General features: G+C 47.9%; 1 protein-coding gene across 4 annotated transcripts in view; it reads left to right on the top strand.

Moving 5' to 3' along the window:
- The window catches only part of LOC122383939 (di-N-acetylchitobiase-like), a 67,763-nt gene that overhangs the window by 14,991 nt on the left and 27,856 nt on the right, over positions 1-24,916 (top strand). For all 4 annotated transcript variants that reach the window (XM_043370825.1, XM_043370827.1, XM_043370824.1 and 1 more), the window contains exon 3: positions 2,705-2,849. In XM_043370825.1, coding sequence (XP_043226760.1) covers positions 2,705-2,849 — 145 coding nt within the window. The remainder of the gene's footprint in view (positions 1-2,704; positions 2,850-24,916) is intronic.

The raw sequence follows: 24,916 nt of genomic DNA, 5'->3' as shown, positions 1-24,916 counted from the left end.
GACTTCTTTGATGTCATTTCTGTTTATGTTCCGCTGATGTTATTGTCTTGACACCATCTCCTGTGTCAGACTGAACATACACATGTCAAACTGGAGTTGGCAGGCGTAAAAGACTGATATACACACATATGCAAATTTCTCTAAAACTTACACCATCACGGGCGCCACGCCACGCCGTCCTCCACCGTCTCAATGGGGTTAGTGCGCATTACTCCAATACCGCCCTCAAAAGGGTCAACGCTTGGACCCGTTGCCCTAGACCGGACCGATTAGCTAGTGTGTGTACTTGGGGCGTCGGCGGCTGCATGATAGCGTAAGTGTCCTGTCTGGTCGCGTGCCTCCGAGTGATCAGTGGTACACACTCCGTCACCCACGGCCCCCTGTTGGTTGTTTAGTCTCGGTGCCCATGTAACCGCTGACCGGGGCGGGGCTATTCTGGGAGCGTCGTCCGCCTATCTCTGAACGATACACTCGGGTGTTATCCAGCTAGTTTCTTATCCAGCTATGGCACAAAGTTGTGACGGCCTTATCTCGAAAAGATACGCTGGATGGGCGGCTCTCCTTTGGACGCGGGAGGGCGGACTGGACTCTGGAGGCCCAGTGTCGTCACTTGTTTGTGCCACAGACATGCGGAGTTGTCAGACGGATAGCGTAACCACTCGGTATGTGCTCTGTCGTGTTTTCTATGTCTGAGGAATGCTGGTACGAAGGGGCGACCGTGGGTAACAGTCGAAGTTCTATGGCCTTTCGAGGGGTTGAATTAGGTGTGCACCTCTGGCTTCTTGCTCAGCATCGAGCGGTGCGTTTTGTTTTGTTTTTTTAGTTGCAAGGCTGATGGACTACGGGGGCTGCGAGGCGCAAATATTCCATAATAACTCCCCCTTCCTTGAATCGCTCAGAGCCCTAACCAATACAATACCCCAGCCAGTGACCAGTGATCGCAGTTTACTGCTGAATTAAGAAACTATTAACCCATCCATCTTGTGGCTCGCTCCCGTTCTGTCGAGTTCTTACATAAACACACTGTAACAGAGGCTGTCAGGAACCGCGAGGCATGTCGGCACTCATCGTGATGCTCTCCCAAAATAAACAAATTTGCTTTATAATAATTACATAATAGTGAAGAGCGCATGCCTTCCTCGCCGTAAACGACCCCTCCCTATGCTGCTCATGCAGACCTGAAGGTCAAATCGAGCGAAAAGCAGCCCTGTGAGCGTCTGGCAGGCTATTTCACGGCGAATGGCCTCGTGAAGCGAGCCGTGATTTCTGGACCTCCCGGCCGAGCGTTGCGGGCGGAGCTGCACTAGCTCATCTGTACCGCCCTCGGAGCCGTCTGGTGTGCAATAAACGGCGGATGGTGAGGGCGGCAGGAACGCAGCGGCGGTATCTGAAGGCCGAGTCCATGGAAAGTCGACCGTCCATGTCGAGCTATTTCCTTATTTCGTGAGTTACTGGTCTAAAATATGTATAAAGAGTGGAGTAAACACATTCGGACTGGTTTGCTTTTTTCGTACATGCTTGTTAGTTGTTATGAGCTGCAGAGTCCATCCGTGACCCAACTTTGGCCTCAGTGCAGTCGTTACATCCTACTGCCGTTTATAAATGCACATACTCATAACCTCGTAGTGAAATTTACGTAGTGTATGGCTGGGTGTAAACACCGGCGACTGCGTGGCCAATAAGATGCCTAAATTTATTACCTTTCCCGAAAGTAGCATTTTCACACCACGCAACCGGAGTCCGGAAATCCACTCAAACTCGAAGCATCACTCACACATCACACTGGCTTGCGGACGTGAGCTTTCGCCACCCTGCATGTAACATTTAAAGCGTCCGCTCCAGCTGTTGAAAAGTTGCCCACTCGCCCCGCTCGGGTCACGTGCTGTTGCATGCGGTCGCGGCGCCGCCCGGCCAGTGCCCCGGCAGCTCGCGCCGGTCCGAAGTTCGTCCTGTCTGACTGTCGACACCGCGCCATCAGATTACAGACAAGGCGGAGAGCCTGTTTCGACAGGGTGTTCCTGATTAGTGGATGGAAGAAAGAGAGGCGTTAGTTTTGCATTCGAACGAGGTTTGTTCGCTGAAGGTCGAGGGCGGCAAACTAAGGTGACCGGTCGCGCGGCGACCGGGAGGTACCGAAGAGAGTTGGCGAAGCAAGGCAAAAACTGGCGAAGAGAATCGTAGACAGGTGTACGGAGGCGGGTTAAGAGTGTACTAAATAAATAATTATATTCGCTTGGAATGGGTACATTAGGGTCTATCTATATCGTTTGGAACAGGGAGTCCGATTTGGACTTCACCATTTGGATTTGGGTACTTACGATTGACATTTTCAAATATGACCCGCTCGCCTTTCGATGTAGTCTTGTTTTTATGGTTGGTAAAACATCGGGGACGATAAAAAAGCTGATAACATCTGCGTCAAATCGATTGATGTCTTATTCACTGATCGGCACGATGACAGCTGAGGGTGGGGAACATTGTGTATTGACAGGGACAGGGTTCCCGGCGCACGTAGTCTTCATTCTACTAAAAATGACAAAATATAATTTCACCAGTCAAGATTGTCAAATGTTTATTGTAAATGGTAAACTCTATCGACTGCCTATGACTCAATGCAGTTGTAATGTGTTCATTTTGTGAATCATGCATAACGATCATTAATTATTGAGCGGCGCTCAAATTATTGAACCCATTTGACCGGCAGGTATTTGCGTTCGTCCTGAACACAACCCAGTCGACGTGGCTGACGTTCGACTGGAAGAAGCTCACAACGATCGTGCTGTTTGACTTTATCGACGCTGAGCTGGTCTGCCACGCTCACCAAAACAACGTGCGAGTCCTCCACAACGGTGAGTGCTAGAACTGAACATTGCCTGACCACACACACCAAAACAAGTCCCAGTACTGCACAATGGCGACAACACTGTTCTTACGAGAAGGCAGTGTACTTTTTACACGTAGCAATGAGAGCTGGAGCTGCTTTGTCATACCAATCTGCAGTAGGCGCGCAGTGCGCACGCGCTGTGCGTGCTCCACAAAGGTCAGCGTAGGGACTCTGAGCTCGGCGGCCAGTCTGTCATCTGACAAGTATGTCAGGACGCCGGCCGTCAGTCTGTCGATGGCTGTCTGTCGTTCTCGTTACGCCAGCTCTTGTCTGTCATCTGACAGTATTTCAGGACGCCGGCCGTCGATCTGTCTGTCTGTCAGGGCAGTCGCTGTCAGCCTGTCCGTGGCTTTCAGAAAACAACACTAGCTCTTGTCTGCATGATACCAGGACGTGACCCATCGGCACCGCCGCTGCGCTGTGGCTCCGGTTGGCGGGGCCCCGATCAGTGGCTGATATTTCGTCACGGAGAGGGTGGTGAATTGATGAATTGCTCCATCATCACGATGTTTTGAGAACGATGCGGAGGGGCGCTGACCAGACTCAGGGATTTACCACTGGTTAGGGAACATGATGATGTTCAACGTGTTCAACAAGAAGCAGATGACTGCTACCTTGGAAAGGAATCCCACGGGAGTCCCCAGTTACGTGACATTGCATGCGTGTTATTTATCATGCAAGGGTCATGCATGTTTACGAGTTTATCTGTATTATACCTGCGCTCGTTGTTTAAGCTCAGCTCACTTCAAAACTGGTAAAAAAACATTAAAAGCAGCTCCCGACGATACCATATGTATATGGCACAAGTTCCATAGTCACGAGATAAATTGATGTAAAAGCTTCAAATGCGGTATAAAATGCTGGGTCACGTAAGCTAGCGCTGCACATTGCGCAATTTCCGCGACACTACATTCCAAAGGGGCCAAACTTTCAAGCGGGTTGTCCCGCTCCACCCCTTTTCACTTTCAGCCGCGGACATGTGGTAAACCCGCGCGCCCGCGAAGGTTAACCCCTACCCTCTCCCGCCCCCGGGTGCCCTCCCCGCGACCGGTGGGTGGCGGTCGGGTCGGGCTGTCTGTGGCTGTTTGGCGCTGCGCTCCGACCCGCAGCTGTGGTCGCAGCTGGCGGTTAGAGGACTGGTAATAGAGCCCGCCGCAAACCGACACGGCTCGCGCGCTGACACATCGACAACCTGTCGGGTTAGAGATGTGGGAATTCACCGGCGGGTTAGAGGGTAACGAAAAGACCGAGGGGTGCAGGATTAGCGAATCATAAAGTATCATGGTTATTATGATCATGGATATACAGAGCGGCCTACACAATACAGTTGACTACAGAATGATGTTCCACTTTTCACAGGCAATCGGTTACCTATGTAGAGTGGTAGGCTGTATCGCATCACACGAACTGAGTTCATAGTACCTATATTCACACCATAGCCGACTTTCTTTCACCATCCGACTGGCAGGAGAGCAGAGGCCCAGACCGAGGCCCTCGCCGTCAGGTCTCAGATTCTGCCACTCAGTTCACCCCTATTATCGTGTTCTGCGACCTTGCGGCAGAATGGAGTTTAATTCCGCCCGCCGCCCGCAGCACAGAGAGAAGCAGACAGCAACAAAAAGATTACGAGCTTGTCTGCTCTGCTTTAGCGCTGATATTCGCCACAGATTCCGAGTAGCTTTAGTTGCTGCGACACGTATATCGCGGTAAGTAAGCAAAATCTAGCAGGCCAGTAGGTATACAAAATATAGCAGCGTGTGCACGTGGTATATTGTACGGCAATGCATTTTGATCGTATTTTGTCTTTGGGCCATTCACAACATAACTGGTGGCACATTTATTTGCAAGAATTAAGCCAGCAACCTTACATTATTTTGTCAAAAATATTAAATAATCCTCCCGCATACTCGCACTCTCACATGCAAAAAATCACGATGTGTGGATAGCCCGGTAATCAGTGTTTTATTGCAGTGCTTACTGCTGAACGTCATCACATTTGTCTTTATACGGCGGAAACAAAGCCCGCTCATTCGTCGCAGAGCTAGAGCGCTGCACGACCTGGGGCTCGAATGGAAAAAGTTTCCCGACCCACTTCCTCGATTACAGTGAGGTGCAGGCCTGTAGGGGTCCCAATGGGATGGCCTTGTTCGGATATCGCGAAAAAGGTCGAGCGAACATCCGACTCGCCTTATCTCAGCAGTTAGGGCAGGCAGCAGGCGCGTAACCACCACTGGGGACACTGGGGACCGGTCCCCAGTAGCTTTTGGGTTACTGGGGACCGTCCCCAGTAAAACTGACGACCTCAATTTGCTTAAATAGCGACAGATTGTCTCTAAATCGACGTGAAAAGATGTAGTCAACGTAAGACAAAACTATGGATGTTTTGTTTAACCAGCACCCGGGTGGGCCTCTCAGCCAACTTCGCCATGGTGGGGGGGGGGGGGGGGCTTTTTGGCCACACCAGGTTATATCGGAAAGTAAGCAAGCTAGAAAGACGAAGTGAAAAGCAACAGATAGCTCGCTACAGTATCTTCCAGAATTACCTACATCATTTTTTTATCAGGTCATAGCTGAGGTCACTACAGGTCACCAACTGTAAAATTTTCACGAAATTTTGTTCCAAATTTTGACAACTTTTCACAAATCGACGCATAAGTCAGGAACCAATAGAGTTGCAATGCTGCGGGAAAGCGCATTCGATAGCGCTTTCAAAAGCATTTCTGAGTAATGCTCGCAGACTTGACCTAAGGTCAACGTTTTAGCTTCCAGGCTGCGTTTTTGCGGAAAAGGTTTTTGCATCATAGCTTTGGACTTAAAACTTGTATGACGCTGATTTTACCGGCATCGCGTTTGTCTCGTCGAGACGTGTCGAATGAACTATAAGTTGACCTGAAAAGGTCAACTTTAAAATTTGACCCCTGGTCAGGGAAAAGGTCATGTTGCATGCCATTTGATTGGTATTGTTGAGCTGAACACATTCATGCTGTTTTCAGCGCTCTAGCATGTTTCTACCTAAAGTTGTGGTAAAAAACTGTTGGAGATGTTTCATGACCTAAGATGAGCTGAGGGGCATTGAGGGGTCACAGGTGCAATTTTCCGGTTCAGTGTGTCATGTTTACCTGTGTCACGGTTTTTGAATGTGTTTTCGGCCAAAAGAAAGTATTTCAATTTCCTCCCAATGACCTATAATGAAGAGGTCGTAAAATTGACCTGACATTAGGTCACCGATGTGAAAACTTTGAGATAGGTATACGAATTTTTCATACTGATTTCCTCACGTAAAAGCTCGAGTTTCAAACTTCTGGGATGTAAACTATAGGAATGACAAAGTCACAAAGTTTTTAGAGGCTTGGTTACTTTACTTGCCCTGCCCTGGTGACCTGACCTTAGGTGACTTGGGGGCAAAATTTTCACACACGATGCGAAATTGATATATCATAAGCTATACCAAGTTTCACGGCGGTGCGCGCCGCGGTTTTCCTTACATGCGCAAAAAAAAATTGGCAGGTGTGGCCAAAAACGCCCCCACCCTCTTCCCCCTTCACACACACACACACGCATTCCGGCGAAGGCTGATCCTGAAATATCATATTTGGTATTCGCGGCCCTCCATGTGGTCCCCAGTAACTTCAGATTCGTGGTTACGCGCCTGGCAGGCAGTGACTGTGTGAATCTGGATTCGGGCCTCCGCCGTTGTAGTAGAGGTATCACTCATTCAATAACTGCACCCTCCGCATGAATGTGTTGGAATGGCTATCGCCTATTCGTATGATTTATTTCGGAATTTCCATTGTGTGAATGCTGGGGCATTCCACGATAGATCGTACCACTTTTTTCCAATTTGACACCCTCATCTCTCGGAATTTGACGAGAATTGGTCTCAGGGGTAATCAGGGGCTCTGAATCCACCTGTAACAATTTCAGGCTTATCAGATAAGTATTTTTTTGAGTTATAGTGTATAACATTTTTTGGATCTTGCTTTGCAGCGCTAAGTTTGGCGGGCTGTAACTCTAAGACGGATTATTCAAATGCCAAATGTTATATAACATTGAACTTGCAATGAAACAGAGATTAATATGTATTTTTGAAATTTCGAAAAATACGCTATTTTTGATATATGACATATCGAGTTTTCTTTCATTTGTATTTTTTGGACTTTGGGACCAAATTTTTTTGAATTTTTATTTCTTTAAAAAAATATTTGGCTCATTGTTAAGAAGTATGCAAAAAATTAGGAAGGTGTTCTTTCTATAAATGTATTTATTTTACGTCACGATAACGGTTTCGAATAGTGATTTCGGGAGGGGAGCTTACAAATGGCGTGGTAAAGCTGCCTAGTGACATCACGGGTTACTGAAATTTCAATTCAAGTCTGAGTCATCTGAAAAAAGTGAAAAGAGGGTTCATTCAACCCTCTTTCCTATAAGCGTGAGGGTGAAAAAGGCTGTTTGGTTCTGACATTGTTTTGGACGCCAATGACCATAGCTGTCCGAGATGAAAGTTACAGGACGCATACATGGTGTCCTCCAGAGGTCTCACAACTTGTATATCTGGGAATTTTTCAAGGTTACATGAGGTCAGGTCGGTCACGTGACATCACTGTTATAAATCAATGGGGAAATATAAAAACTGTTATTTTGGCGCCGAGAATGATCTAAAACTATCCCACGTAAATGGTATCGTGATTTCATGCACTCCGTGCAAAGTCCAATGCTTTACTTTTGCATTGTTAACCTTGCGTGACGTCATTTATGACGTCACTAGGGTCGTACGAGTTTTTCGTCAATAACTCCCGATCAAATGGAGCTAGAGAGTCGGGAAAGCCACCAATGGACTCGGGAAGACCTTCCGAATCGAATGATATGCCATATGATACCCTTTGCCCAGCTTCGTGACCTGAGGGGCTCTGACCTGACCTTGACCCGAGGTCAACTACTTAAGTTGACCTCACCCTAGCAAAAAGTATACCATTCGATGCACCTGAGCTAGGCGAACACAATGATGCCAAAATCGCGGCTCTGCGGCCATTTTTTGCGAAGTTATTTACTAAAAACCGAACCCGTAACTTCAGTCACGTGACCTGATCTCAGACGCTACCGGTTAACCTGAGACCTTAAAATCGGGTACCAATCGCTGCGACTTGTAACGGCACACACGCTCGTTTTTTCTGCGAGGCTCTAACTCTATTAGAAGCGAAACGGCGTGCTGGGGTCGTATCAACCCCTCCGAAACCCATTTTGTTTGCGGGAAAATGAGGAACTTATAGAAAGAACACCTTTCTAATTTTTTGCATGTCGATTTGCAATGACATGAAGATTATTTTGAAAAAATGAAAATGTGAAAAATTTTGGTCCCAAAAGTCATTAGAGGCAAATGAAAAAAGATTAAGGTTTTTGCTCAACAATGAAATTTTTTCTTTGGAATTTTTAAATAGTAATATTAATTTTTGATTCATCGCAAGCTTAGTGTTGTTTACTTTTTGTTGGTTGCTTAACCCGTTCTTGAGTTATAGGCCATCAAACTCACCGTCACATACCGAAGTTAAAAAAATTTAATTCAATATAACTCAAAAAGTTTTGATCTGAGAAGTCTGATATTTTGCCAGGCGTCTTTGGGGCCTATGATTACCCCTTGGACCGATTTTCATTAAAATCTGAGAGATGAGGGTGACGGGCCTGGTACGATCTATCGTGGAATGCCCCTGCTGTCAAGTTTTGTTCTGTTCTGAGCTGAGTTTGTTTCTGTTTCTGAGTTCTGAGTTCTGAGCCCGTTGATCAAAAATGAGTGGCCGACTGGCGAATTTATATTGACGATGAACAATGGGTTTGAGTAGTGCCAAGATCTTTACCAAAGGCAAGGCCGTCTAGAACCTTAACTTTAATTTATATGTGTGTTTTGCGACTAAAATTGATACGATGTCTACATAGTCATGCTCAGTGGTCGTGACAAGTCGAACTTTTTTCGGTCGCTAAACATAAATATTATTCCCCAGTCGGCCGGTGCTCGCGGTCGGGTTCGGACGCGCGCGCCACCTCTCTCCACCGAGTGGTACAGACTACCGATACAGAGCGCGGTGTGCGACCAACAGTGCCGGCGGCTTTTTTTGATCAGTGAGCGCAAGCTTCATGCTTACCTTCTAAGCTCACTTTGGGGACGGAACTCGCAGTTTCTCGAGTCGAGTGTTTGTTTCTCTCTGTGTCGCGGCTGACCCAGTGACGTGGCGCGCGAGCCATGCTGCGTCCCGATGCTTCCCGTGCGGTCGGCGCCGAGTCTGAGGCCCGTGACAACTCAACCAGCACGGACCAGCCGACTGGCGCCGGCGAACGACAGTCCGTGAGTCAGCTCGTGAGGGCTTACGGCGACGCACCAGTCGACGGCCAAAAGCGTGACCGCTCAGAGTCGGGCGACCAGGCCCCGGCGGGCAAGCGTGGCGCCCGAGAGCGCAGCGGCGAGCCCACGCGAAGCCCGTCCAGCCTGAGCAGTAAGGGAGGCAGGAGTTTCAGGGATGAGCTGGACGCCGCAGTGGAGGATCTGGAGCAGCGTGTCACCACATCCCTCTCCAGAGACCTCCACGAGTTCCGCGAGAGGATGTCGGCTCAGATCGAGAAGCTCCTCGGTCGCGTTCAGGATCTCGAGCATCACGTCGAGGAACGGGACAACATTATAGATCGGCTATCGGACGACCTTCGCCAGTCAAGACAGGAGATTTCGGCTCTACAAGCGCGCGTCGAGGATGCCGAAATCAACTCTCGCTTGCCCTGTCTCGTGCTCTCCGGCCCGGCCATGGCGCCTCGCCGGGCGGCTCGCCTGGAGCCGCCCCTGCCAGGGCAGCCGCCCGCGGCGGTGCCGGCCGGGCAGCCGGGACCTGACCCGGGACGCGCGGTGGAGTCACGATCAGCTGACCGCCGGGCCGGCGAGGAGGGCGGAGCCGGTCAGTGTGCGGCCGGTGCTGGTGGTGAGCGGCGTGACACGCGTGACCAGTCCTCGGCTCGCGGTGACACGTGGGGAGACAGAGAGGACGTGAACGCGCTCGTAGTGTCGACATTGAACCAGTGTATGCCCGGACTCAGCATGAACTTGAAAGACATCGACCGAGCGCATCGGCTTCCGGGCCCGAACAATCGCGTCATCGTGCGTTTTGTGCAGTCGGGACAAGGTAGTGTGCGCGACGTAGTGATGAGCCGGCGTCTCGAGTTGCGGGGTAGGGACTTGTTCATCAACGAGTCCTTGACCAAGCTGCGGAGCAGCATCTTCCAGTCTCTCCTGGCCGCCAAGCGAGAAAAGAAGATTTTTACAGTCTACACTCGCGGTGGCCAGGTCTTCTTCAAGGAGAAGCAGCACGGTGTGGGAACGAGAGTCAACTCCCTGCAACAGCTGCGCGGGCTTGGCCAAGGCCGTATAAGAGAGGTAGAATCATCCCGCAATTTCCAATGGACCGGTCGCTAAGCATTAGCGTGACGTCACTGGTGGAGACCGCGCGGCGCCCGGCTCCAAGCCGTATGTCGGGTACATTTGGCACTTTATCGTTGTTATTATTGAACGTAACGACAACTAATGACTCTTAATAACTTTTTTACCCACCTAAAGCTGATTTCCTTGCCGATACATTGCCGACCCGAGCCCCAGGGTTGACAATCTGGGGATATGGGTCGGATGGGCGACCTCGCGACGGGAGAAGGAACGATTGCAGTTGTGTCCCGCACCGCCGATTGCATTCTCTATCTGCACCCGGAGGGGGGGAGCAGGGGGCACGTGCCCCCATCGGATCAGGGGGCCTCTCGGGCCCGAGGGGCCCTGCGACGCCAATTGGCGGCTGAGGGTCCACGCTGGCATTTTCGACTCAGAAGGGCCCCACAGGGCTCGAAAGAACACCTTATGTGCTCCGAATAGCCACACTTCTCTCCATAAGAGTCACACACCGGCTTTTTATTGTCCCTTGTCGGCATTTGAGGGCCCCTTGCCGGCCTCTCAGGGCCCATTGGCGACCTCTGAGGGCCCTTACCGGCCTATCAGGGACCAGCAGCTCTAAGGGTTCCACACACGCCTGTGATGACCCCATAAACCAATGGTTGAAGGCCCCCACAACGGCGCCTGCGAGGGCGCTCACCGGCGGCTGTGAAAGCCCCAAACCGGTGCCCAGCTGAGGGCCCCACACTGCCACCTCTGAGTTCAACCGGCACCCCTGAATGAAGTCCTAAAGGCCCAAACCAGTGCTTCTTAAGGCCATATATCGGCGGCTCTGAGGGCTCAACGCCGGAGCCTCTGATGATTGATGACCGGCAAGCCTTTGTGCTTTACGAGGGCGAAGGGTCGAAGTCGGCTGCTAAGCCGTGAACGGGTTTTATCAGATGCCGGTTCACTATGACCTTTATCAGGGTCCTGGTACCCTGACGCACTCTTGGATAGCCGAATTACAGCAAAACTCCATCCACGACTGTATCTATACCGTATACGGCTTACGCTTTTCTGAAAACGTCTGCGTTTGGCCTTCCACGGGCCCGGCCGGCCGGCCGGCCCCGATTGGCAGTCCACCAGTGACGTCACTGGTAGTGTTAAGCTGATTGGCGAATAATACATGGGGAGAACCGGGACGACATCCCCCTGGGCTTGGCTACACGCCACTCCAGCGCTGATACATCGCTGCAGCCCCGGAGACTGGCCCGGTGGCCCGCGCGAAGCGGCCACCCGCACTGCGTCAGTGTTGAGGACTCGGATCATGTTGATTTGTGCTCCAAGGAGAGACAACAGCAAACTGAGGTAATGTAGTTATATTGGGCAAGTGTGTGGTGGTGAGCGGGTGGTCTGCGGATATGCGTAGTTTGGGCGGGCCGATTTCGTCTGTGGGGGACTTCTTCGGCGTTTTTTTCAAAACTTATTTGAGGAGACGCTGGGGGGGGGGGGGCTTTTGTGGGCGGGGCCGGTTCGCTTGATTGTGCGTGATTGTTTCTTTGATGTATTTGTGGACTGCTCGCTCCTTGCTACAAACTGAAGTAATGTTTGTGTCCTCACCCGTGCTACGTCTTCCAAGGCGAAGTCAACGTCATTTGTTTAAAACTTGTTAGCTTGATAGTTACACGCATGTGTTCAGCTAGCGTTCGCTTCTCACGATGCCACTTATCGACTTTGATATGTTTCTCCTGTTGCTTGATTTTTGCACTCCGTTTAAACGTATTTTGATCACTCGAGAATGTCAGTGGGCTCCGTCCCCGTTATTGTTTTTATTTGCTTTTCTTCTACTTTTTAGTATGCCTAATTTGCACTTTTTGCACCCACTTCTAGCAAGCACACACATATTATGCATGCACACACACAAACACACCACAACTACTCACAAATACACACATCAATATGCACAAATACAAGGCCGGAGTTCGACTCTGGCGCGGCGCGCGGCTTCCGCGCGGTCGTTTCTGGCTCGGTGGTTTCTACTTCTAAATTTAATTTCAGAGCGCCTCGTTCAAACTTTAACTAAACATGTCTGAACTGAAATTTGCTACATTAAACTGCAGAGGGCTGAGTAATATCAAGAAAAGGAGAGACGTAATGAGTTATCTGAGATCTAAAAAATTCGATATTTTATTCCTTCAAGACACGCACATGACAGAAAACTCAACACAATATTTTAACAGCTTATGGAAAGGGAAAGCCTATCATTCGTGCCACACAAATCGTAGTAGGGGTGTTGCTATTATGATCAACCACAATATACAACATGAACTTATTGATATTCAAAAAACTAATTGTGGAAACTTCTTAATAATAATATGCAAAATAGGTACGAGAACATACCTTCTTGCAAATATATACGGCCCAAATGAAGATAATCCTAATTTTTACCTTTCTCTTCAGAGTCGCATTGAATCTTGTCATACTGATCATATTATTTTGGCCGGAGATTTCAATTTTGTAATGAATTTCAATAAAGACACGTTACATTACGCACGCGAACACAATATAAATGCCAAAAGAGTTTTCAGTAGCTTTGTGAATGAAAACACACTTCATGATATATGGCGAAAATTATATCCAAATGACCTACAGTATACATGGACAAAAAGGAATCCATTGAGATGTGGGAGATTGGATATGATTTTCGTAGATGAGACGCTGGTGCCGTTAGTACAACACGTCTTGATTAACCCCGGTTATAAAACCGATCATTGTATAGTAGAAATGAACATACACATTGCGGAAATAAATAAAGGCCCAGGATTGTGGAAATTCAACGAATCAGTATTAAAAGAGGATGAGTACATAAACATAATACAATCAACAATAATAAATGTAGTAAGTCAATATGCTATCCCAGTATATAATGCAAAATACCTACAAAATGAAAATAACTTCAATTCAGTTGAATTTACAATAGAGGACGGTCTCTTCTATGAGACTCTTATTATGTCGTTAAGAGGAGAAACAGTAAGATACTGCAAAAGAAAAGCAAAGGAAAGACGATTAGTAGAAAGAAATTTAAATAACAAAATAGAAATAGCACACACAAATTTCAACCAAAATAAATGCGAAGAAAATGCACGTTTATTAAATAAAGCTCAAGAAGAGTTAGAAACCTACCGAAAACCTTACGTTGAAGGGCTTATCATTAGATCAAGGACACAATGGCACGAAGAAGGAGAAAAGAACACAAAATATTTTTTGTCACTTGAAAAACGAAATATAATTAAGAAGTCTATACAGTACATTAAACACAATGAACAAACAATAACAACAGCAAAGGATATACTCTCCATATTTACGAATGTCCTGCAAGATAAATATTCAGAACATAATACAACTTTGAACGAAGAGTTCATTCGAGAAAACATCAACCAATCTCTCACAGAGAACGAAAAGAATGAATTAGATACAGACATAACCATACGGGAACTAAAATCTGTTCTGGACTCAATGAAAAAAGGAAAATCCCCGGGAAGTAATGGATTCACCGTTGATTTCTTTCGCTGTTTCTGGAATCAGTTAGGTATTTTCCTACATAGAGCTTTCAAGTCAAACTTAAATCGAGGGCAATTATTAGCAACGCATCGAGAAGGTATTATAACACTTATCCCTAAAGCCGGAAAACCAACACACTCTGTTAAAGGATGGCGCCCCATTTCACTGCTCAACGTAGATTATAAGATTATTTCAACGGCAATCTCAATCAGGTTTAAGAAAATAATTGACCGTATCATCGGCCCGTCGCAATCGGCATATATAAAGGGTAGGTATATTGGCGAAAACACGCGACTATTATATGACGTTATATATATCACATGTAAATGAAAAAAGCAAAGCGGGGATCATCATGGCTGCGGATTTCGAAGCGGCTTTCGAAACGGTATCATGGCCATATATGAGAACAGTATTAAAGGAGTTAAATTTTGGCAATAATTTCTTAAGACTTCTAAATACAATGTACTTTAACCCTCGCCCATGTAGGGGGGGGGGTTGGTGCAACCCCCCCCTGAGGTTTTTCGGAAATAGTGCAAAAACGGCGGCGCGCAGCGCCGCCAAATTTTGGGTACCTTATGGGGCAAACCTTGCGCATCTTTTGATAAAAAAAAATTTGACCGGGTCATGTCAGGTCACGGAGTTATGACGTCACAAAGGGAACAGCCTCCGGCCGGATTTTCACAAACTGAGTGCCAACGCCCGAGGTTTCCTGCCGGTGGTACGGACATCGGCTGATGGATCGTGATGAAACTTCCCATGCATGTTGGGGCAAGTATTGGCTATCATATGGTATAAGAAACTTGACCGGGTCAGGTCAGGTCACGGAGCTATGACGTCACAAGAGGAACAGCGTCCGGTACTATTTTTGAAAAGCGCCCGAACCACTATTTTGCTAATTCTTGTCACCTCAATGGGAATATGCAGCAATATTAGCTTCTATAGGGAGCAAATGGACCTTCCAAATCCAAAAATACAATCAGATTTCAAAAATTTAAATTTTGATTTTTCGAATTTCTGCCGCCGACTGTGACCTTGCCAACTTCCGGCGCTCCCAACGCGCCATTTTTAGAGCTAGGGAAACGAAATACATACCAAACGATAGCGAATTGATCAAGGAACACGATAGTGAAGGTTTCAAGTCGATATCTCCTACCGTTTTGCCGCAATCGCCGCGGAAAATTGAAAAAAGTCTATTTTTCCGAAAATTTGACCTTTGACCGGTCAAAAGTAGGTCAAATGTTGCCCTAGGACCAAAAAATATACCACCAATCGCGAGATCTCGGCGAGAGCAATCCGTTGGTCTTTTCCGCTAAGCTCTACGACGCTCCGTTTTCAAACGCCAAGGGGGGGGGGTCGCACCAACCCCCCCCCCTGCATGGGCGAAGGTGGCAGATCGCCGTTTACGGGCGAGGGTTAATAAGCAAAATTTTGCTAGGATAATCATGAATGGGTATTTAGGAGACAAAATATACCTGAATAGAGGGATACGACAGGGAGATCCAGTGTCCGGTCATCTTTTTAACTTAGCGGTGCTGATTTTAGAAAGACAGATAAACAACTCTAGAATGTTAACAGGCATTCGTTTGAACAGAAACACAGAAGTAAGAATCAGCCAATATGCTGATGACACAATACTCTTTCTTGAGAATACAGAACGTTCGTTAAACGGGGCCATTAATGAAATCTCACAATTTTCTAAGCAATCCGGACTCCGAATTAACTGGGAAAAAACTTCTTGTTTAAATTTGGGATGTCAGCAACCTCCGATTAACATAAATACAAGTATTATGCATAAGTTAAAATGGGTCCAAGAACTTAAAGTTTTAGGAATATATTTCAAAAATAATATAGACACTATAACTGACGATAATGTAGAGAGAAAGTTAGCAAACCTGCGTTATGATATCGTGCAATGGAAACGACGAAACATCACTTTGTTAGGAAAAATCACAGTAATAAAATCGATACTTGTATCCAAGTTAGTGCACTTGTTCTTAGCGCTCCCAAATCCATCACAAAAGTATGTCAAGAAGATTGAGCAATTGTTGTTTAATTTTCTTTGGGACAATAAACCTGACCGCATTAAAAGAACGAAAATAATTCAAACTCTTGAATTCGACGGACTTAAGATGATAGATTTAAAGTCTTTTATAGATAGTCTCAAGATATCTTGGCTAAAACGCATGGCGAAGTTTTCAAACAGTTGCCTTGCCTCAAGTGATACGCAACTTTTAAACCCCGAATTACTTTTAACATGTAATGTAACAAGACTAAATGAAATTAGAACTGAAGTACAGAATGTTTTCTGGAAAGAAGTCGTTGAAGCAGTCATTCGATTTCATAAAATTGCCCAAATAGAAACCAGTCAAATCTTCAGTGAACCTTTGTGGTATTCCGATTACACAAAATTTAAGAAATCAATCGTTAGAAAATGGGACCAGCGTGGTCTACGATTTATCGGAGATCTGTTCAACCCAAAAACTGGAAATATTATGACTCGAGAAGAAATAAAACTGCACTACAGAATTTCAATGACATTCCTGTGCTACGAATCATTAATACGAAGCCTGCCAGAAGAAGTCAGAAAAGCAAAGAAAGTATTTTTTGAAAGACCAAATATTACGTACAAATTGCAATTATTTTTTGGGAAACCAAAGTTTAATAGACACTGTTACACCCTATTCGTTAATGAAATACGGAAGAATTCCAACGATGCATTTAACAATGTACAACGGAAATGGCGTTCAGACATAAACTTTCACGAAAAAGGTAGCTTAGTGCACCTAAAAAAAGCGACAAGTTCTCCATACTTATTATATCTGCACTACCAAATAATCAACAGAATAATCACCACTAATACGTTCCTGAATATCATACATATAACAGAGAGCAATTTATGTACCTTTTGTAAACAAGAAACCGAAACCATTACACACCTTTTCTGGCAATGTCATGTCACAAAACAGTTTTTGCAGCAAATCGATGTTGAACTTTTCTCAAAATTTCAAATGCATGTGAGACCTAGAATAGATACATGGTTTTTCCCAAACGCAGTAGACCAGATACAATCTTTAATCAATATAATAGCGAAGGCCGTTATTTACAAGGCACGAAATAACAATGAAAAACCAATTGTTGCTCACTTCTTGAATTATCTAAAAAGTGAAGCGCAAAAAGAGCGACTTGCAACTCAACTTAAGAACAAACCAGAGGACTTCCAAAAGAAATGGAAATCATTGGGCAGAATAATCTCATGATTGAGAGCTGCGTCCGTGCGGGCTGCGCGCCGCGCCGGTGCCTATCAGACAGTCGCGCGTGCGCGCATACACACGCACACAACTGTACGCACATACACGCGCGCGCGCGCACACACACAAACACACACACACACACACCAACACACACACACACACACACACACACACACACACACACACACACACACACACACACACACACACACACACACACACACACACACACACACACACCAGCACACTCGCCATTACACTCGCTTTCATAAACACATTCATTTGATTCTTTGATTTCGATTTCGTTTCTGTTGTTTTTGAACCGCGACGTTGGCAGGCAGCGCAAACAAACTGTAAAATTAACTCGAGTGTACAGACGAAATGTGTACTGCCAATGCACTTGCATGATGTACAGGTGAATGGGAACCTTTGTGATGGTTTTTGACCTGTATGTTTTCACTTGTTTCTGAAATAAAAGTGTCAGCGGAAAAAAAACATAAATATTATTCAGTCAATAGTCATACCGGCACGTTTGCGAATTGCGACCATGAAGGTACATATGTTCAGCTCTATAGCTGTTCCACAGTATCGCAGTATCGGTTAGTCATCTACACTGACGCTCTGGTATGCTCGAATTTCCGCATTAGTTATGTTTGCGCGAAACCCAAGCCGATAGTCTGGGGACTGCAGCTCTGAAAATAGCTGACCTTGATCCGTTTAACCCTCTAATGCCCACACATAGTTCCACGGTTCCTAAAATTAGCACCTTGTGACCTATGATTCATTTTGGGTCCCTTGTTCGAAATCTGAAGTCAAAAAATTTTTCGCAGTTCAAATTTCGGAAATAATTTGTGTATCAAATATGATACATTGGGCATTCCACTTGGTTATTTTTAGTGGTATCAGACCACACAGAAGGAAGTGAAGACATAGATGAGAAGATATATGTTTTGAAAAATTTCAGAGATACAATGTGTAAAATGCATACAAGAAATCCTTTACTGTGCGCCACTTATCAGAACATTTTCTTAATATTTCATTGGCATCCTACTTGTATCAAAATGCCCTTTCAGTCGGTACTAAGGGAACAACGCTAATCATAGGCATCTTTTTACGAGTGCCTTCTATTCCTTTAATTTCCACGATACAGCGCGTTGCACTTGTGCATTTTTTCATAATTCAGACATGTGGGCCATGCTTCTCAAACGTGCATTATACATACTTGATACAAAAATGAAGACATTACGGTTGGTCGAAGTGAAGCAGTTCTGATGCAAAATGCTGGCAAGCCTGCCGACGGACCGGAATCAATGCCAAAGACGAATGTTGGTTTATCTTCACGATAGCCGGACAATCGCTGGTGACTGAAACTCTCAGTCTGTGAATCGTCAGTTAGCAGTTTGACTGGTCGTTCGGTCCTCATGTCATCGGCGTCAGTACAACAGCCGCGCACTGACCAGTGACCAGTGCAGTAACCGTTGTACGTGTCAGACAACAAAGGTACAGGTAACTGTGTACCGATCGGCAGGAACTTGCACAATGTTCATTGACCTCATATGGAGGTGAGCGTACGCAATGCCGCACTTTAACTTGTATTCTTATGGTCAGTGTCCATGTTTTAGTATAAATCCTATTTGTTCAGTGGCAATCAGCTACCATACTTGGCGGCATATGTCAATATATGACAACAAATGACATACCTGGCAGTAAAAATGTTTGCCAGGTGTCAGGCACCTGCTGGATCCTGGCAGCAGTGCATGGTTGCCTACTTCTTGGATACGTAAATCAAAGGAACCACGTCCTTCGGTCTTGACGTCTGTCTTCATGGCGAGTCCGTTTAGCTAGCTTCCTCTGACGATGACGGTGTAGTTTTCCACTCCACATTCAATCTCTTAATACTGGGATGAACGGAGGGGATTTGAATCCCAAACAAATTGTGAGTCGTTCTCCAGTATGAATGAAAAGAGCTGGCTGGCTGCTAATGCAAGTCTTCGGCCATGCCCAGCTAAGACATAGACCCACAAGACATAAGCCCGTCCACAAACCCTGTTGGAATATCGAAATTGTGCAAGAGACCGCTGAATCCTCCTTTCCCAAACATACATAGTCAAGTCTCAATTTTTGGTTTCACAAGCATAAATGCTTGCACGGATGATCGTCCCTTGAAATCAACAAGCTTGTCATCGATGGCATGTCATTCCTAACGTGGTTTTAGAAGATATGGTTTGCTAGTGTCCTGCAGATCAAAAAGTTCACTGTTATCATCGTCAAACAGTTGGAAAACCAGATTCCTATGAGCGTTAGAAAAGTCGAGATGTATGAGGCATGATTGACAAGGATGAGAGGCGGCATAAGCGTACGAATATCGTTATGAAATATCGAGTCTGGAGCGAAATAGAGTTATCTGACGCCAGAGGTGCGAACTTCACAAAGTTATGCATCTTGTACCATCGTCATTTTCAATGACTCACAGGCCATTGCAATGCTTATAACCTGAGAAAACTTATGGTATTGGCACACCGTATGTTGCAGCGGCGAAAATTTCATAGAAAATATTGGAGTGCTATGCCCACTGTATCATATCTAGTATCCCCCAAATTAGGGGTCCATATCTTTGACCCTGAAATAGCTGCGATGTATTGCAACATACTGTGATAAATGCTGGACATTTGTCTCACAGTATACCAAGTTTCTTTCCAAATAACTATTTTTTTGTTTTTCAAATGCTAGAATTTACACTTGCATCTCAAAGAGCTTTTCAGCAAAGGACAAACTGACCCTCTTCAAAATCACCTGGTGGGAAACTGAGAAATCATTACTTAAAAATTTTGCCACCAGGTGGTTGCCATGACGTACCACTTCTGATACAGCAGGGTTTTCAACAATTTTCGCCTTCGCGATTAGCACGCGAATTTTCTGCAAATTGACTTACAGATATGATACCGGGGGCACTAGAGGGTTAAACTGTGCTGCTGGTGGTCCTTCGCCAAAGCCTACGTGATTCGTGCACTGACGCATCGAACAGTTCCGGCATGGAAGTGAGTGTTGAGTTATAGGTATAGGTATAAGGTCATCGATAGCTAACCGATTACGGTTGCACAGGAACCGTGTATCTTCAATGTTTTGGGCAAGTTAGACCAATCAGCTCATCTCATGCTAGATTGTCATTTGTCAGCGGTTACGAATTTCGCTCAGGTTCGCCTTAATAAGCCATCAGTCTTTTCAAACCGACAAACATTGCTTTGCTTCTTACTCTACCCTGTCGAAAATCACCTATAGTAGTCAGTGCGACCCCTCCCTATCTGTTCACCGTGTTGCAAGCCTGTCGAGGGGTAGAGAGATAAGCGGGGACATTATACCGATCCCATCACCGCCGGTCCGTGCGCATCTGAGCGCATCCCGTTTGGAAGAGAATGCCCCAGCGGGACAGACTCAAAAACCTCACAGCCGATCAGACGGGCATCCCGGAGGGGAATTTCTGCAACAGCTACCCTCGCCGGCTGGCTGGGTGATGTGACCGCCAGCTCTCAGAGTTATATCCTCAGAGACCTCTGGTGACAATGTTGGAAGCTACATGTCGGAGTGGTGGCAGCACTGTTGATGCTGGTCGCGGCACGATAAGCTCGCTGTCTTCGTGAGCTTAGCGTGAGTTGCGTTTGGTCAGCGAGAGCCCGTGGCGCCACCTACTAGGCCCAGCATCATCCCGAATGCCGAGCGTCAGTGCGATCGGAGCTTAGCGGCCAGGAAGTCTTTGGGACTCTCTTTGGTTGATTTGTTCAGGCGGTGTGTACGCGGGACATGCGGCCTTTTGTTCTTTGGACTAAACCCATCCCCATCCTTGGCCTGGGCTAATACTCTTCTACAGGCAACCAAGGAGAGCAGTTCCAATACGAGCTGACCCTCACGCGGAGGGGATCGTTAAGCCATTTGGTGAATGACAGACTGTCTAAAAGGGACGGGCTCAGCCGCTGCGTAGCATCAGCCAGTGGTTGAATCAGTCCAATCAGGTCATGACTAAATGGTCTCAATAAACCAAAAAAGCTAGCCACACAAAACAGAGAAAACAAAGGAGATCGTCCCGTCTAAGCGCCAGCTTTTCAAGGTAATGTCGGGATATTGCATCGGTTCAATAATTCAAGTGCTTGGAATGACAGTATCAGCCACATGGGAGCCTTGAATTTAAGACTTATCACCTTCCATCACTTCATGGAATAGTATTCCACTGTTGAATCAATGGAAGGTGATAGCATGATAGCATATAAGCGGTACCTTGTATGTACAGCCCACCGCTAAAGTAATGTGCTGTTTTAGTTTTTACCAATCTTAAAGGGACCCTCCCACCTTCAAAAAAGTTTATGAATTGGCATGAAAGTGATGTCGCTCGGTTCAGAAAGAGCAAAAACGAATATCTACCAAATTTCATTGGAAAATATTCACCGGTTTTCAAGATATTAGACTTTTACTTTTGTTTACTTTTTGGGATCTCCGCTGTTCCTAGAGACTTTATTTGAAAGTGCGGCATTTGTTGCGCGCAAAGCAGCATTTACCACCGCGTGCTACAAAACGTTTTAGTCAAACATTTAAAAATCATTAGATATCTGCACTGACGTCACACATTCAGAGGGGTATTCCTAAGCATTAGCCCCTCTGAATCAAAATGCTGCAATTTTGAAATTCAATATTTCCGATTTAAGGCATTTCTCGATGTTGTGAGTGCCGAAACCGGTAATTGTGAGCCAGGGACCCCATTTTGGCTATCTCAACTCAAATCTAATGTTAAGGTGGGAGGGTCCCTTTAACGGATGGCTTTGGCTGTCGATTTTTTAATGCTGAGCGATCGAAAAGAAGAGGTCAATAGATAAAGTTCAAGCTGCAAGGGTGACGATACATGAAAGCCACATTTGAAGTTTCATTGAAGTCTGGCTAATCGTTCCCAAGCTTCAGAAGCAGAACATACCCATGACTGAAACCGCACATTACTTCTGCTGTGGACTGTACATACTCGTAACATGTGCAATTGCATAATCTTCGGTAGCTCATAGCCGTCACTTTCAACGTTTATAATTGCTTTAGAGACCGATGTGACTGATACAATAGGTATATATCGTTCAATTGTAATGGTACCATTTTACGGTAAATGAATTTAAAAAAGGTACATGAATAAATGTAACGTTTCAAACTATACACTGCACTGAACAACACCAAATTCAAGAAAAGGCCTAGACAAAGTATTCATGAGCCAGTTTTGAACGCTTCCTGTACGTGTAAGGCTCTATAAGCCCAAAGTTAACGGCTGAGAAATCGGGTTTCCTCGCCTTAATCTTATCACTCGGTTCACGCGTTATTATGTCTCGTTTATATGCCGCAGCTGAAGTGCGGACATCACAGAAGCCATCATTTCTATTCTAATTGGGATCAGTTCCTGCGCTACGGGGGTTCGGGCCAATTTTTAGGTTATCACAAACGGGCATTTCAGTGCCCTATTCGATAGTTCGATCGGCTGTTCTCGCTTCTCCGAATGTCGAACGGCCGCTGCTACTGCCCCTCGCACCGTTCGCAGGATTACCATATGTTGATTGATCGGACCACCATGGGACTGTGCGAACGACCGAGTCCTGAGCGGGACAAGGACGGATGGTACGGGCCTGTGGGGGTGGGAGTGGGAAATACCGCTCCCGTGTGGGGAGGGGGAAGGGGAGATGAAGCGATCTCCGGGCGCGTGGCAGGCGCGGGTCAGAACTTGGGGAGGGGAGGGTCGGCACGGGACGTAGACTGGGAGAGCGGGCACTGGTCGGACCCGTGCGGCGGCTGCTAGCTGCAGGGGACAGCGAGGAGCAGCATTAGCAGCGGCAGGGGCGGCGGCGGCCGCCGCTGGGAGGGGAGGAGCCGCCAGCTGCATCCATCACCGGCGCCCCTCGCGGCACTCCATTCGGGCCGTCCCAATATAGCCGCAGGCGGGCACGTGCAGCGTCCCGGCGCCCGGGGACGTCCGCGGGCACAACTACCGGTCCGGGCCGGCACACACCTGGCCGGGGCGGCACAAAGAGCAGCGGCGCCGGCCCGCGCCGCGCCGCGGCTGGCTCCGCCCGTGCGGCGCGCTGCGGCGCCGCGCCGCGCACCGCTCTCAGTCGGGGACGCGCGCGAGAGAGGGCGGCACCCTGCGCCGCGCCGCCGCCGCCGCTGACGCTGCCGTGTAAATAAACCGCCGGCCGGTCGGCTGACCGGAGCCACCGCCGCGCAGTGTGACGCCAGCGGCCGTGCCCGCGGTGCTGTGTAGTGTGATACCGAACTCGGCTGTGGAACGTCATGGGCTCGGCCACGCTGCCCTCGATGACCGTGTATGTGAAGGCGGGCGCGGACGGCCGCCGACCGGGAGCATGCCCGTTCAGCCAGGCGGTCTACATGTCTGCGCTGGCGGCGGAGGCTGCCGGCCTGGTGACCTGCGGAGAACCTGTACCAGTGCTGGTGTCCCGCCCACCAACAGAATTCGCCCAGCACGGTCTGAAGCACGTGCCGGCCGTGGTGTGCGGCGGCGTGGCGCTCGACAACGCCGACGACATCGCCGCCTACATGCGAGAGGCGTTCCCGGGCGCTGGCCTGGCTTACAACTGTCCGGAGGCTGAGCTGGCCACGGCCGGCGTTTTCTCCCGCTTCTGCTTCTACATGAAGGCGGTGTCGCGGGACCCGAGTCACCTGGAGGCCGAGCTGCGGAAGCTGGACGCGTTCCTGGCCGCCGCGCCGGGTCCGTTCCTCTGTGGCGCGCGGCTCTCTCAGCTCGACTGTGAGGTGATGCCCAAACTGCAGCACCTGCGAGTGGCCTGCGCCGCGCTCAAGGGATACACAATTGGCGTGGAGCTGGCCCATTTCTGGCGCTACATGCACCAGGCGTATTCGGAGGAGGCGTTTGTGCGCGCGTGCCCGTGCGACCAGGAGATTGTGCTGCACTGGGCCGACCGGCCCGAGACGGACAAATTGTCGTTTGAGCGGCACAAGGCGCTCTCGCGAGAGAAGCCAAAGTACTCACTGGATGTGCCTGTTAGGGCGGCCGTGGTGACACTGGTGGACGACTGAGTGGACTGAGTGGCCCTCCGGTGGACTGAGTGGACCGAAAGTGGACCGATTGGACCGCTGAGGACCCAGAGCCGCCGCGAGGCAGTGGCCCGAGCCGCGGTGGCCCGCAGGTCGGCTCCGGTCCGCCGTGCGGTGCCGTCGCCGCCGCGGGGCTTCGCTGCCAGTGCTGCGGTCAGCTGAAACTAGTCAGTCGAGACGCTCTCCTGGCCGCCGATCTGTCACCCAGTCGTGACCCCACCCCGCCCCGCCCCGTCCCGCCCGACCCACGTCGTCCGTACCGCCGCCAGTATAATTTGCCACTAATTTGACGGCGAGACAAGGGCCACGCCCTGCTCCACCCCTGCTAGTACGCTGTGCGCGCAGGAGTGGCTTCGTCCGCGAGCAACAGGCTAGGCGGCGCAAACAGATGACGGTGATAACGTCACTGTGACGTGCGTCACAGAGTTATGCGGGCTGCCAATGCGCCAGGCTGGGAGAACTGAACGCTATCGAGCTTCCACTACTTGCCTTAGCTGCGAGTATTTATTTAAAGAAAACGTATTGTTTGAATAACTGTTTTAGATTAGTACTGTGAAGTTTGATGTGCTGTCATGTCGTGTATAATATAAGTCAATACAATTTGACGAGATCAGCTATTGTATATTTTCTTTACAAATCGGCCGTCTTTGGGAGTTTCGGCTCGTCTTGAAAACCGCTGTGTTTTTTAACGTTTAAACCTCTCGTGTTCGGAGAGTCAGCGAGTGGCTGAAAAGGCCGGTG

Source organism: Amphibalanus amphitrite, unplaced genomic scaffold, assembly GCF_019059575.1.
Source record: "Amphibalanus amphitrite isolate SeventyFive unplaced genomic scaffold, NRLGWU_Aamphi_draft 000177F_arrow, whole genome shotgun sequence".
NCBI lineage: Eukaryota > Metazoa > Arthropoda > Thecostraca > Balanomorpha > Balanidae > Amphibalanus > Amphibalanus amphitrite.
Note: the sequence above shows the minus strand (reverse complement) of the source record. Positions and strands in the feature narration are given on the sequence as shown.